At 37.1% G+C, this 13493-nt stretch overlaps 1 protein-coding gene and 1 pseudogene across 8 annotated transcripts in view; one reads left to right on the forward strand and one right to left on the reverse strand.

The window, feature by feature from the left end:
* LRRFIP2 (LRR binding FLII interacting protein 2) overlaps positions 1–13493 on the forward strand; it is a 107570-nt gene that overhangs the window by 55061 nt on the left and 39016 nt on the right. For 2 of the 8 annotated variants that reach the window (XM_028107126.1, XM_028107130.2), the window contains exon 4: positions 275–322. The exons of the other annotated variants lie outside the window; for them this stretch is intronic. In XM_028107126.1, coding sequence (XP_027962927.1) covers positions 275–322 — 48 coding nt within the window. The remainder of the gene's footprint in view (positions 1–274; positions 323–13493) is intronic. 8 annotated transcript variants of the gene reach the window in all.
* Positions 2481–3365, reverse strand: LOC114212294 (ubiquitin-conjugating enzyme E2 N pseudogene; annotated as a pseudogene).

Genomic DNA, 13493 nt, shown 5'->3' on the forward strand with positions numbered 1-13493 from the left:
GTCCCCTCTTGAGAGAGAATAAATTCATAAATGTTCCTTCTAGTTTCATAACATGATGGTAAAAAGAAATACTGTAATGGTGCTTTTTAAAGGAAGTGTGAGTTTGAAGTTTTGGGACTGATGTAGGACTTTATGCATATCAGTGAGTTTTCTCACCTGACACACTACACTGCAACACTTTTTTGGAACTGAGTACTTCGAAGAAGTTGTGACATTTTCAAAACAACTTTGATACCTGAATAAATAGATGAGTGGTATTTCCTCTGTTCTTTAGGTGTCATTGTATGATGGTGGATTATATAAACCTTACGGGTCTCGAACTGTAAGTCCAACCAGGGGAAGGTGGTGAGGAGGGTGGTGTGTGGGTGGGTACAGTTTACTTACAAAGAAAAAGTCATTTAATCTGACCTGCAGTTGCTCTATAAGCTGTGACCCGTAAGCTAGCCAACTGTGACTCTCAGCCAAGTTGTGAGGAACTGCCTGCCGGAAATCATGGCTCAGAGTATGAAGGGAATATAAGTGGAGAAACCTCCTTTCCTGCTCATTAGTCCCTGAGGAAGAGGATGGGAGCAGTGCTCCTCAGGGCTTCCTCTTCCCCTCCTCACCCTCCAGCTGAGGGCTGCTGGATCTGGGGGGTTGGGAGGGAGGTAGAGTTCCAGACCTGGGAGGACAGTCACCTTCACCCCGGGACCCAGCGGCCACTTAGGTGCAGGGTCACGAACGTATTCCCCCAGCAGGCAAAGGAGGTGGCCATTATTGTAAAACCTTTCTTCTTGGAAACTTTATAGCCATCTGAATACAGTTATTACTCATCAAGAACAAGTTCGGCCCGAAGCAGTCCTGTGGTGAGCTGTCTGGTCTCTTTGCATGCTTTATAGATACTTTCAGTTGTTTCCTTAATCTGTACTCACAGTTTGGAATATTGAGGATGTGTGTTTCACTCTTTTGTGCATGGATTATCATTTTCCTTCAGTACACAGACTCAGGTATATTAATTTGTCCTAATTGGTTTTTGTGTGAATGTGACTTAGCACACAATTTCTGAAATGAGTCTGGAACCAGTGCCATTAGAATTTTTAAAAATTCTGTATTGTTGTTTATGTGAACTTCTTATCTTTTCGTGGTGATGATTCACTGTATGGGTTGGTTATCTTATGTTTCTCTTTTCTGTCTCTGCTTCCTGCATTGAGCCATTTCACTTGCTTGCCAGCACTTCAATCAATGGAGTGAAAGGAGAAGTAATAAAACAAGTCAGCTTTTTTTTTATGTTGAAAATGTAATTTTAATAGATAATTCTTCATCTTACATAGGAGCACAGTAAAATACACCACATTCTGAAGAAACTCCAGAAGTTATGAGAATCAAGAGTGGGGCAAATTCAGACGGGCTACAATATCCATTACCTTAAATAGTGAGAGACAAAGGTTCCAACCTGCGGGTTAACATTTACATACTCAGGACTGGCTACACTGATGACTTACAAAGAACAAGGATAGGGAATTCGATATGGAGAAGGGTGGGAAAGAACAGTTTTTTGAGGGGAGCAACTCTGTCAATGCAGAAAAAAATTATTGAATATCACAACAGGAGCTCCCATAGCAAATACTGAAGGATGAAAGAATCATTACTGAGGATCTGATACTCTCAAAGGAAGAAACCTTTCAGATGACACTTACGCAAGGTGGCTGCTTGAGATCTGCTCATCAGGTCTATAAGGAAGCCTCATAAATGCCTCAGCAACCCCAAATGATTATCAGATTGGTGTTTCCTAGTAGCACATACCAGTGGTTACACAGGAAGTTTCCAGACAAGAACTAAGAAAAAGGTCATATCCCAAATGCCAGACACAAACAAATGTGGCACAACATGTGAGTCCTACACAGTCACAACTGCCGCTTTCAAACATCATGGCAAGACACCTGTGATCATCTAATCAGACAACACAAACACATTTATTCAAATTTCTAGGAGGTAAAAAAAATATCAAATACCAATGCTTTATGCGTGCTCAGGGCCAGCTTATAAATACTCCGTTCAGTGACATCTTAACACAAGTTTGCATTAGGGAAAAGAAACTGGCAAAATCCACCTCCTGCCGGATCAACTTGTCAGATGGTGAAGACCAAAAGAGAATGTTCCATCAGTTTTAATTTTTAAATACGATTGTCACATTGGGAAAATGAAATAAACACAGTAAAATAAACTGTACAAAGGCAAAGTAGAATAACAAAAATATTTTACTAAAACATAAGATTTACAGAAGTTTCCAGACAAGCCATACAAAATGGTCACAAGCTTTTTCTTGAAGGAAGGATTCTACACTTGACAGCAAGTCACAATGGTATTAGTCAGGGCTGTGATGTTTGTTTAATGTTCCCATTTTGGCTCAAACAATCAAGCTTGTCCATCTGCAGCGTCTAAATAAAGTTAGACTTGGCTAGAGAGCATATTCTAAAGAACTGGTTAGCTGCTTTTAACCAATGCAATTAGGTCACCATAAAAGGGGGGAAAGGAGCCCAAAAAATTAAAATAAAACTACCTCTCCCCCTCAAAAAAAGTAATAAAGAAAAACACCCACACCCCTGCAGCTAACCCTGACAACTACCTTCATTCACAGTGCTTTATTCTCAAACCATGATGGGGAAATGAATAAAAGCAGAGAAGGGCCACTGCTTTTAAACGTTTCACAACAATCCGGATGGTACTTCTAGCCTCTGCTCATGCTTTACAACAGTGAATCAGGACAAGACATAGGTTTGCTAATGTGCATTTAATCACCAAAGGACTGAAGATGTCTGGGCTTTTATTCTGTAATGTTTCTAAGACTGTGTCCATTAAATGCAAACAAAAAAGGAAGAAGTCTTGGCAGAACAGGAGAACAGGAGAACTTGATGATCAGATCGATTTTAAATATTATTCATGGCATATAGCCTAGTCCATGCTCTAGTTGTTTCTATGGCTTGGGCTTCGTTGGTCTTCCACTGCTCCGCTACATCATTTGCTAATGGATCATCTGGATTGGGAGCACTTAACAAAGCCTGGATTGATAGCAGAACTGTGCGGATCTGCAGTGCTGGGGACCACTTATCTTTCAAAATATCTAAACATATTCTTCCCAACTTGTCTACATTAGGATGATAAATTTTGGTCATGAAACGTACTTTAGGGGCTGCCATCGGGTATTCTTCTGGTAGGAATAGTTCAAGCTTAAAAGTCCCTCCCTCAAAGGGGGAATCCTGGGGGCCAGCAATGACCACATGAAAATAACGGGCGTTGCTCTCATCTGGTTCTGCTTTAATGCCAGGAACTGGTTCTGCCAGCAAACACTGGGTCTCCTTGATAATCCTGCGGGGCAGCCTGGCCATCTCGTCAGATCCCGAGTTCGGCCTCTGGTCTCAACAAGTCAGCTTTTAAAAATTGTTTACATAAAAGACAAAACTGGGATAATTCTAATCCCCTAATCTTTCTGGAATATTAAAACTTTTTTTTTAAGTTATAAAAGTAGTATTAGCTTAAGGAAAGTCCAAAGTAAAAGTCCCCTGATCCTTTCCCTATGTTCCATTTTCTACTGAATGCGTTTTGGAGATAGTTTTATGTCAGCACATTCTTTTTAATGGCAATATATTATCCCACTAGTGCATGGGTTGTTCATTTCTTTTTGAGGATTTCTTGGATAGATTTATTTTTTTCGTAGGTATTGTTTTTGTTTTTTTGCTTTTAAATTGAAGTATAGTTGACACACAAGGTTACATTAGTTTCAGGTGTATAACATAGTGATTTGACAACTCTGTATATTATGCTGTGCTCGCTGCAAGTGTAGCTCCCATCTGTCACCATACAGTGTGATTACAGTACCATTGATTAGATTTTCTATGCTGTGGCTTTTATCCTTGTCAATCATTAAATAACTGGAAGCTTGTATTTCCCACTCCCTATTGATGGACATTTAGGTTGCTATATTTTTGCTACAGCAAACACTTGCGTAATGGACTTTCGTATTCAGGTGTATTTTTGTGTACTTACGAGTAGATCTCATGTAAGGTAAATTGCTAATCATTAAATGATGGGGGTCAAAGAATATATACGTTTAAATTATGATGCGTATTGCTGTATTGCCCACCAAAGAGACTAAACTAATTTACATTTCCAATGGCAAATGATGACTTTAGGAACTACTTTGTTATTCTTGACAGTGTCAAAATAGGAGAAATTACTAAAGCAGTTTCTTAATGGTCAATACAGATTGTTCTGTGGAGTGGAATAGGTGAGCTATATGGATTTTATTTTATATTCATGTTGGGCTCTGTTCTCCTGCCATTTCCAAGCGGCACTTCTCAAGAATTCCACTCCTACACTTAACAAAAATGTACACAGGAATGTTTAAGGAGGTAAATGCTTTTTGATCTAAGTAGGAAGTTTACTTTTACCTCACTCCGTAATAAAATTCCACTTGGCAATTCTTGGGCCCGGTAGCATTTTTAATGTACCAATGTGATGGCCCCTTGCAAACAAAATTATGGCAGTACATTTTCAGTCAAGTGTAGAACCTTGTCCTTCCTTGTGTGCTGGCTACATCTTGTTTCATTTGCAAGTTGGGTTCAGAGTTATTATCTTGGTGATGCCAGAATGGTTCCTCAGTGATGTCAGAATGGAGGTAACTTATACACACGGAAGATGAGTCTTCTGCTGCTCGTGAAATAGGAAGAAAACTGTAGGGTGATGTTAGAAATATCTCCACCCATTGCATAGGAATGAATAAAGGAAAATAAGAATCATCATTTCAGTGTCCTTGCTGGTAGGAAATTCTGTCTTTGACTTATTTCACTTGAAAATATTCTTATATTTTCTCTCCCAAACTTAAGCATTAAGTATACTTGTTGACCCCCTGATGGGCTCCAAAGGGCCTAGTGGTTTAAAAAGCATGAAATCCCTAGCTGGTTTTGGTTGGTCTATTTATGCCCTAGCCCTCCACTCCTGTCCTCTTTTTTTCTACAACTTAAATAAAAGAGAAAGTAGTATTTTATTCTGTGTGCTTTTTAGAAATATCGTTTGGTTTTTAACGATAGTTTATTATACTTTGAAGCCACTTTTCTGTTTGATGGTGCACAATAGATGGTGCTAATTATATGCTCATGTAGAGTAATTGCATGCTTCCCCAAACCTTACCTAATGTGCTTACAGCCAGGTAAGACCTGTAGTGAAATCACATGTTTTTCATTATCTGCTTTTAATATCTGTAGTTTACCGATGATGACACTGCAAGCATTGCATCTTCTGGTCGTGCCAGTCGTGGGCAAAGGGACAGTGTGGTGAGCGTGGTTTGCATGCAAACTCATACAATAAGTTTTTAAATTGCCCCCCTATATGTGGTCCCATGAAATCTACTGGAAAGTGAAATTTGCATTTGACGAAAATGAGCATTTTCCTCAAATTTAGCTTATCTGAATAATTTGCCTTCAAAAATGTGTTCCTGTGAATATGTATTCTCTGTTGGGCGATGGAAGCTTTCATCAGTAACTTGCCTCTTTACACCTCTTATGTGCTGGTCTTTGTGTATTTGAAAGATTTTCACTTTTTATTCTTTGTTGCTGTTTTATGCACATGCATTTATGTGCACAGTTCACCAGTAACAAAAGTGTCTCCAGCAAAATGAATGTTCCACTAAAACTCGTAACTATGGATTACAAATCATGTTGCCATCAGTTGCTTTCTTCGCTGTGTATTTAAGATGTATTGTTTATAGTTTATACATCTTTTAAGACCTGTGAACTTTTTAAGAGTCGTTGATGGCAAAATTTAGAAATTCTGGCCAAAAATTCAGCTAGCATAGTAATTGTAGAGACAACAAATAGCTAGGTCAAAATACAGATTGGTGTAATTTCAGATTATTCTTTTGATGATGCTGGAAGTTTCTCAGAGAGCTGATGACATTTTTGCTATATTTAAGAATTGATTTGAAAATTACATTGGTAAGCATGATATGTCAGCTTAGAGCTAGAAAAGAGCCATGTTTTGTGAAAGATTGTAAACCTGAAGTTTTCATAGAAAAGGGGAACACCGAGTGTTTGTGAGATTTGTTGCCAAAAATGCAGTGATTTGTTTAAGGCAATTGTGGTCAATTGGTGAGCCAGTTAATGCTCATACAGCTGAAGGAGAAAAAACAAGCCAGGACACCTGAAAGCACCTTGAAAAGTGAAGGAGTAGAAAGGGCAGGCAGGGACTTTAAAGTAATGATGCCTGGGTTTGAGCCACTTCTACAACCTGTTAGTTGTGTTAATGGCAATTTATTTGTAATGGGGATGTTAATGACTTTCTTTGTAGGTAGGCTTAATATATGCAAATGAATACTATATGGAAAAAGATCTAGAAAATTCTTGAGACAGTAGGAACCAGTAAAATATTAGGTATATGTAAATCTAAGTTGTATTACTATTACCATGAATAAAAATATTGTTGCTTGACTGCATTAGCCCTTAGCAAAACTTCACACTTGTAAGCTGCCTTTGTCTCTGTGGATGGACTTCCAAATTCCCTTCCTGGAATGGAAGAGTTTTTAAGCAAGGTAATCAGACAGAGCTGAGGTAAGGAAAGCTGATAAGTGAGGTAAAAAATACTCCTTACTTATTAGTTCAACAGATGTTTGTGGAGTACCTGTTATATGTGAGGCACTGTATTAAGTGCTGGGAATAATGTGGTAAGCTAGACCAGATTTCTGATTTCGTGGAGCTTATATCCTAGTGAAAGAAATAGAAAATAAGTAAACAAAGGAAGAAAAGAGAAGTAACCCCAGGCATTGTGAAGAGAACAGCAGGTGATGGGACAGGGAACATTGAGGGATGCATGTGCGAGTGTGCATCCCTTTGGATGGCGTGGTCAGAGAAGGCTTCCCCCAGAGAAGTGACCTTTGAGCTGCAACTTGGAATGGGAGGAGCCAGCTGCCTCAAGAGCGGGAGAAGAGCTTTCTAGGCCAATGAGAAAGTCTCAGGTGGGAAAAGACTGAGTTTGGGGAACCAGAAAGGGGCCAGTGTAGTTCTTCCATTATTTTGTCTCACAGTTCCTGGTCTTGAGGAATATGAAAAAGGGGGAAGTGTAGAAATTGGGCAAATAGTGCAATAAATACCCTGCAAAGAATGCTGCATTGAGCATATATATGTGCTTAACAGAGTTGATAGCTGTAATGAACTCTAAGTTTTTGAAATATGGTAGAAGCTTTAGGTAAATATTATCCTAGTGAGGATGATGCATGTGCTAAACACGGGAGCCTTTGCTGGCCCTTGGCAGTAAATGATCTCTGTGATATACAACTCGAGTTAAGGTGCATAAAAGCTTGTTTAAGGGAGCTGTGATTTCCTTTAGGAACCCCTTTACATTTCTTTTCTACTTTTTTTTGAGTAGGTTAATTGCAGCGGTATCGTCATTGCATGATACTTTATCAAGCACCAAAACAATATTTTTTCCCCTCATTTGACAATGTTCTTATCCTTCTCCTCTCTCTTTTCTTGACCTTTAAAGCATTTCATTTTTTCTGATTGAAAGGTTTCTACCGCTGATTATTTTAGCCGCTCCAATCGTAGGGGGAGTGTAGTCTCTGAGGTGGATGACGTCAGTATCCCCGATTTGACCAGCGTGAGTGTATTGCATGGGGGTGGTTTTGGTGTCTCAGGCTTGTGACTAACGGCTAATACATTAGCTATTTGAAAGTTAGTAACTTAATTTGCTGCTTTAATTTTTATTGGGATACAGTAACATAAAGTATAGTTATTTGTTTTGTTTTGGAATGTATATACTGATATGCTCTGATTTTTTAAAAAAACTTTTCTGTGAAAAATTTCCCCTGTAGAGCCCATCAGCAGCTCCAAAAATTACCAGTGTTTTGCCAGTTTTGCTTCATCTCTTTCCTCCCTTTTCCTTTTTTTTCCTGAATTATTTTAAAGCAAATCCATGTCATTTCCCAGTAGTTTAGTATGCATCTCTAATTGAGAATTTCTTTTTCATATTTATTCTACCATTATCATACCTAATAAAATTAAAAATAATTCCTTAAAACCTCTAATACCTAGCCCATACTTAGATATCCCTGATGAGTCTTAAAATTTTTCTTCCCTTTTTATTTTGGTGAATATATAAAGTATTAGACAGACTTTGAAGGTTGAACAATAGAAGATATTAGTAAAGTGTCACTAATTTGTGGTAACTGGGAAGAATCTAAATAGATTTTAAACATCTGGACTATGGCATTATTTTGAAGAAATGCCTGTCCATTGCTTTCACATGCATTGGGAACTGAATTTAGGAAAGATTGTCCTCGATGCCTTGAGGCATTTGTCTTAATGAAGGAACTCCAACCAGCATATATCTCCCTGCCTGATCTAATAGCCTCTTTTTCTCTTTGACACCTCCTGTCCCTTGCTGGGATTAGTTTTGTTTTGCCCATAGACCAATGCTGTCTGATTTTCAAGCACTTTGAAGCAGGTGAGAGGCAGTGTTTCCTAACCAAAACATTAGTTTTTGAATGAAGAGATATTATTTATATTTAGCACATTGCTCGTTGTATTTAAATAGCTATTTTTGAATGACTTTAATCCTGGAAAATAATTTTAAGTGTGGTCCGTAAGTATTCCAGATTGTTGGATCTCAAACCTGGCTGTTTAGTAACCCTGTCTTCTTGCCCTCTGTTAGATCAAGGAACCTCTGCACGCTGAGTTGGAAGATTGGCTCCCAAGTCTTTCCCCTGAAATATTGCTCATTTTATTGGTTTGCTTAGCAACTTATTCTTTTTTTTTGTAGATATAAACAATTTAATTTATTGTATACACCTTTTTTTCTTAAAAACTTTGAATTCTATTAGCCTTTAATTTGTGATGGTGGTTATGTCCTCCTTATATATATTTCTTGGCAATTTATTTTAGTAACTACACAGAAGTGATAAGCTTGATAGTTTAAAAAAAACTCTCCCTGCTTCTACTAATTTAATATAACTCTTTTCTTTACCCAGGTAGTTATTTTGGTTTATTTACATATTTTTAAATAAAAATTATACATATTTAAGGTGTATAATGTGATGATTTGATATGTATATGTTATATCAAATCATCATGCTGTACACCTTATAACATAAACAAAAGATTCTCTAGAGCAGTGGTTAGCAAATATGGCCAGCAACCTCTTATTTTATAGCCTGTGAGCTAATGGTTTTTATATATTTTTTCATTATTATCTAAGTACCTATATGATATCCTTAATTTTGCCTTTTGGCAAAGCCTAAAAATTTGCTGTTCCCCTCTCTAGAGCAAGAATTTTCTCTAATATCATTTCTTTTAAAGGGTAACTATACAGCTCATTGTAGACAAATGAAAAGTGGACTTGACATTGGTAAGATCCCCCAACACACACCACTTTTTGATATGATAAGCTAGGAAATCTGCATTTTTATGTGAAATAGCCTGATTTTAAAATGCTGACAATGAATTCAAAATTTTAAAAGTCACTTTCAGGCTTCCCCATTGTGGATCAGATACATGTGTACATTCTGCTCCATTTATAACTTCTGAGTTAGGAGTGCTGAAAAAGGGTGCTAGGCCCTGATTTGGCAAGACTCATTATACGATATTTATGATTGCTCAAGCCTCTGGTCTTTTCTTCTGCGTTGTTCCTTTGTCCCATCAGTCAGGCTGGGGAAAAGGATGTAAATGTGCTTTCATTTTACTGATTGTTAATAATCAGACCATTTCTGAATGAAATTCTCAGCCATTTTTGCTTTAGGAGATTATTAAAATTAATTGCTCCCTTCTCTTCTGTGGTTAGGGAATCAGTCGTCAGTTTTCTGGTTGTTTTTTTTTTTTCCTCCATTAAGCAGAATTTGTGATGGATATTATTACATCCATATATAAAATTGGAAGTTAAAGGATTAGACTCCAATAACTACATTAAACAACAGTATAAATACTTTGTTTGACTATAATTTTATAACTTAAAAAAGTTTATTCAAATGCCTTAATATGAATACCTTTATCTTCTGATCATATATATTACATTAGATTTACTGATACAGTTGACAGGAATGGGTGCAGCGTGATATACATCAGATATGCATAGCTCAATTACATCAAATCTCTGATACTTTTTTTAATATATTTTTTAAGATTTTATTTATTTGAGAGAGAGAGAGAACGTGAGAGTGAGAGTGAGAGAGAAAGAGACCACAAGCAGGGAGGAGTGGTAGAGGGAGAGGGAGAAGCAGATTCCCCACTGAGCAAGAAGCCTGATGCTGTACTCAATTCTAGGACTCTGGGATCATGACCTGAGCTGAAGGCAGATGCTTAACCTACTGAGCCACCCAGGTGCCCTCTCTGATATCCTTTTAAGAAAAAAATATAATTAGAACAAGATGTAAGTCTTTATTTCTAAACACCTCTTTTTAAAAATCTTTTTTATTTTTTCTTTTGAGAGAGAGAGCGCACACAAGGGGAGGTGGAAGGAGTAAAGGGAGAGGGAGAGAGAATTTTAAGCAGGCTCAACACTCAGCATAGAGCCTGACCTGGGGCTTGATCTCACAATCCTGAGATCATGACCTGAGCTGAAATCAAGAGTCAGATGCTTAATCAGCTGAGCCACCGAGGTGCCCCTCTGAACAACTCTTTTAAATGACAGTATTGAAATGTATTTACAACTAGAATTCTTTCTGTTCAAAAGGTTCAGTTGTATTTTACCATGTTAGTAAGGTAAAATTATCTGTCAAACTAAGTAGCCATATGCTGAAATGAAGTTCAAAGGGCTTTTTAACCAGAGAATAAACAAACATCTTTCTTTTAAGAAGAAATAGAGTTTCAAGGATTTGACAAGATATGTATTCTAAGAAATATTTCTCACATGTACTAATTTCAACAAATATTCAAGGAGTTTAGATTTAAAGAGAAACAATCCATAATTTTAATGTCAAGAGCAAAGCATTTTCAGATGTCCCAGACATAAATAAGGCAAAGGCATTTATCACTGAAATGTGGGAAAGATTATATTTATTTAAGATTTTGTTTACTAGTTGATAACTTGAAATTCTTTAAGGAAATACTGCTTTTGAACTTTAAAGCATTCAAATTGGAATACAAAGTCTGCTACCATGTGTTCTTTTTTGAAGAGTTGTTTGTTAGAGAGTATGGACGCACGGGCATGTATGCTAGCGGGGGGACAGAGTAGCGGGGGAGGGGGGCAAAGGGGAGAGGGCATCTCCAGCAGACTCCCCACTAATCAGGGAGCTGGATATGGGGCTCTGTCTCAGGACCCTGAGATCATGACCTGAGCTGGAATTAAGAGTCCAACTCTTAACCGAGTGAGCCACCCAGATGCCCTTGCTCTTCTTTTCACATTAATATGAATATGAAATATTACAAGCTTGTTAGCTGACTTCTAAGTTCCAGCTATCAAAGAAACCCTTTTCTTGATTGGAGAATTACCTACTTAATTATTTAAGGGTACAATGACATGATATTTACTTGAAACTTTTTGAGAATAGTAAGCTATAGTTAACATTAATGGCTAAGTCCTGAGGGCCATATTTGGGAGAAGGGGGGAAGATTTGCTTAGTGTTTTTTTGTTTTGTTTTTTTTTTTAAATCTACTTTTTTATTAGCAACTTTCTTTTTTAGCAACTCGATTTACTTTTAGTATTTTTTCTATCTCGGTTTAATTTGCATGTTTTACAGAATTGTGACCATATAGTATATATAGCCTTTGTTTTCTGATTTCTCACTTACTAATCTTATAAGATCCTCTTAATTCATCTTATAGCTGAAAGCTTGTATCCTTTTACCAACCTTTCCCTATTTTATACCTTAATATATTAAAAACGATTAAATTTTATTCCATTTAAAAGCCTTTTCAGGATCCGGCAGACTCTGGGTCATCATTACGAACATTAGTGTGTCATTGCAGAGCAGTTGTGTAGAGCTCCTGGCTGCTAGAGAGAGCCCTGGGGCTTTTAGAACACCAGGTTTCAAGTAGTGTTTTGTCTAAGTGGAAGACAGCACATAATATAGCACAATCTGAGAAGTGAGAACTGGAGTCTCTGGCCAAGTCACTGCAGCCCAAATGACTGGACTGCGGCATGGCTGCTCTTGGCATTTTTTGCTGCCTTAACAATCCCTGAGGTTTGGCGCATGATCAGTTTGGGTTGCGACAGTTGGGATCTGTCAGAAGACAGTGAAAGCAATAGAATCAACATTGCGATGGACTAGTTCAATGATGCAGCCTCTGAAATGTAAGATTATTCCAAGTTGACTGTTAAAAAAAAATGGGTGGACTTGGGGGTCATTTTTGTGAGAGGGGAATATGAGCCAGGATTTCAAATAGACCTAGAAGAGTGTTTCTGAGTGTTGCTTGTTTTTGTCTTTAACTCATTAGTAGAAGAGAGTTGGGAGATACTCTGAGGAAAATATGGCAGTTTTATTCAGATACAGTATTTCTTTGATTCTGAAGAATAACATTTTAAGTATCAGGCAATGTGTTTTACTAGTATAAATGTGATGGAAGGTTATTCCTTTTTGCGACAATAATTGTTAAAAAATACTGTAATTGTTTTTGAACATTTTATATGCGATTTAAAAAAATCAAAGTTAACTAAAATCAATTCCTTTTTAAGAGTATTATAATAGGGTCTCTTTGTCAAATAAATAAATAAAATCTTAAAAAAAGTATTATAATAAAAAGTAGCAAAAAGAGATCAAAGCCTGAGATAGTATTTATATTACTGATATAGTACTTCTAATAAAGTAAACACCTTTTATTATAAACAGTGTTTGTTATATAAACACTGAGGAAAAAATGAACATGATAAATGTGGGCAATGAAAAAGAACAGAAAAACTTTCAATTATGAGGAAGTTAGAGTGAAGTGATCTGAATAGAGCCAGAAATAATGGTATTTTGTGTTTCAATAATTAACGAGGAAAGTTTTCAAATCTTTTTTCTAGATTGGGCTGGGAGGGTTGGTCTAGGTGTTGGAATCTGGGTATATTTTCATTTAGTTAAATCTCTCTGTGACTTTTTCCCCCTAATGGTAATTGGGACAGTATATACAGGTAAATTATATGAACACAGGGTTAAAGATTCACAAAACTGAGATCTGGACTCAGCCCTGACATTTAGCAGTAGTTCAGCTTTCAGGAACATCTTTTGCCTCTGAATTTCTCTTTCCTCAGCTGTAAGGTCAGCATTTGGGATTAGACCTATGAGGTACCTCTCTTTATGAAAGAAACACTAATCCTATCCACAGAAGGTAGGATAACTCAGTTATGCGTGCCCAGATGATAGGACACTATGTTGTTGTTAAAGTAAATGAAGTAAGTCTGTAAGTACAGATGGGGTATGATTCATTTACTCATTTGCCCAACAAATATTGAGTCCTTCTATATGCCAGGTGCTATTTTTGATGTTAGGAATACAGAAATGAACATATAGACATAGAACATACATTAAAGAGATCAAACAATAAATAAACAAA

The sequence above is a fragment of the Eumetopias jubatus genome, unplaced genomic scaffold (assembly GCF_037043125.1).
Source record: "Eumetopias jubatus isolate StellerSeaLion01/CBP00866 unplaced genomic scaffold, mEumJub1_p1.0 scaffold_1, whole genome shotgun sequence".
NCBI lineage: Eukaryota > Metazoa > Chordata > Mammalia > Carnivora > Otariidae > Eumetopias > Eumetopias jubatus.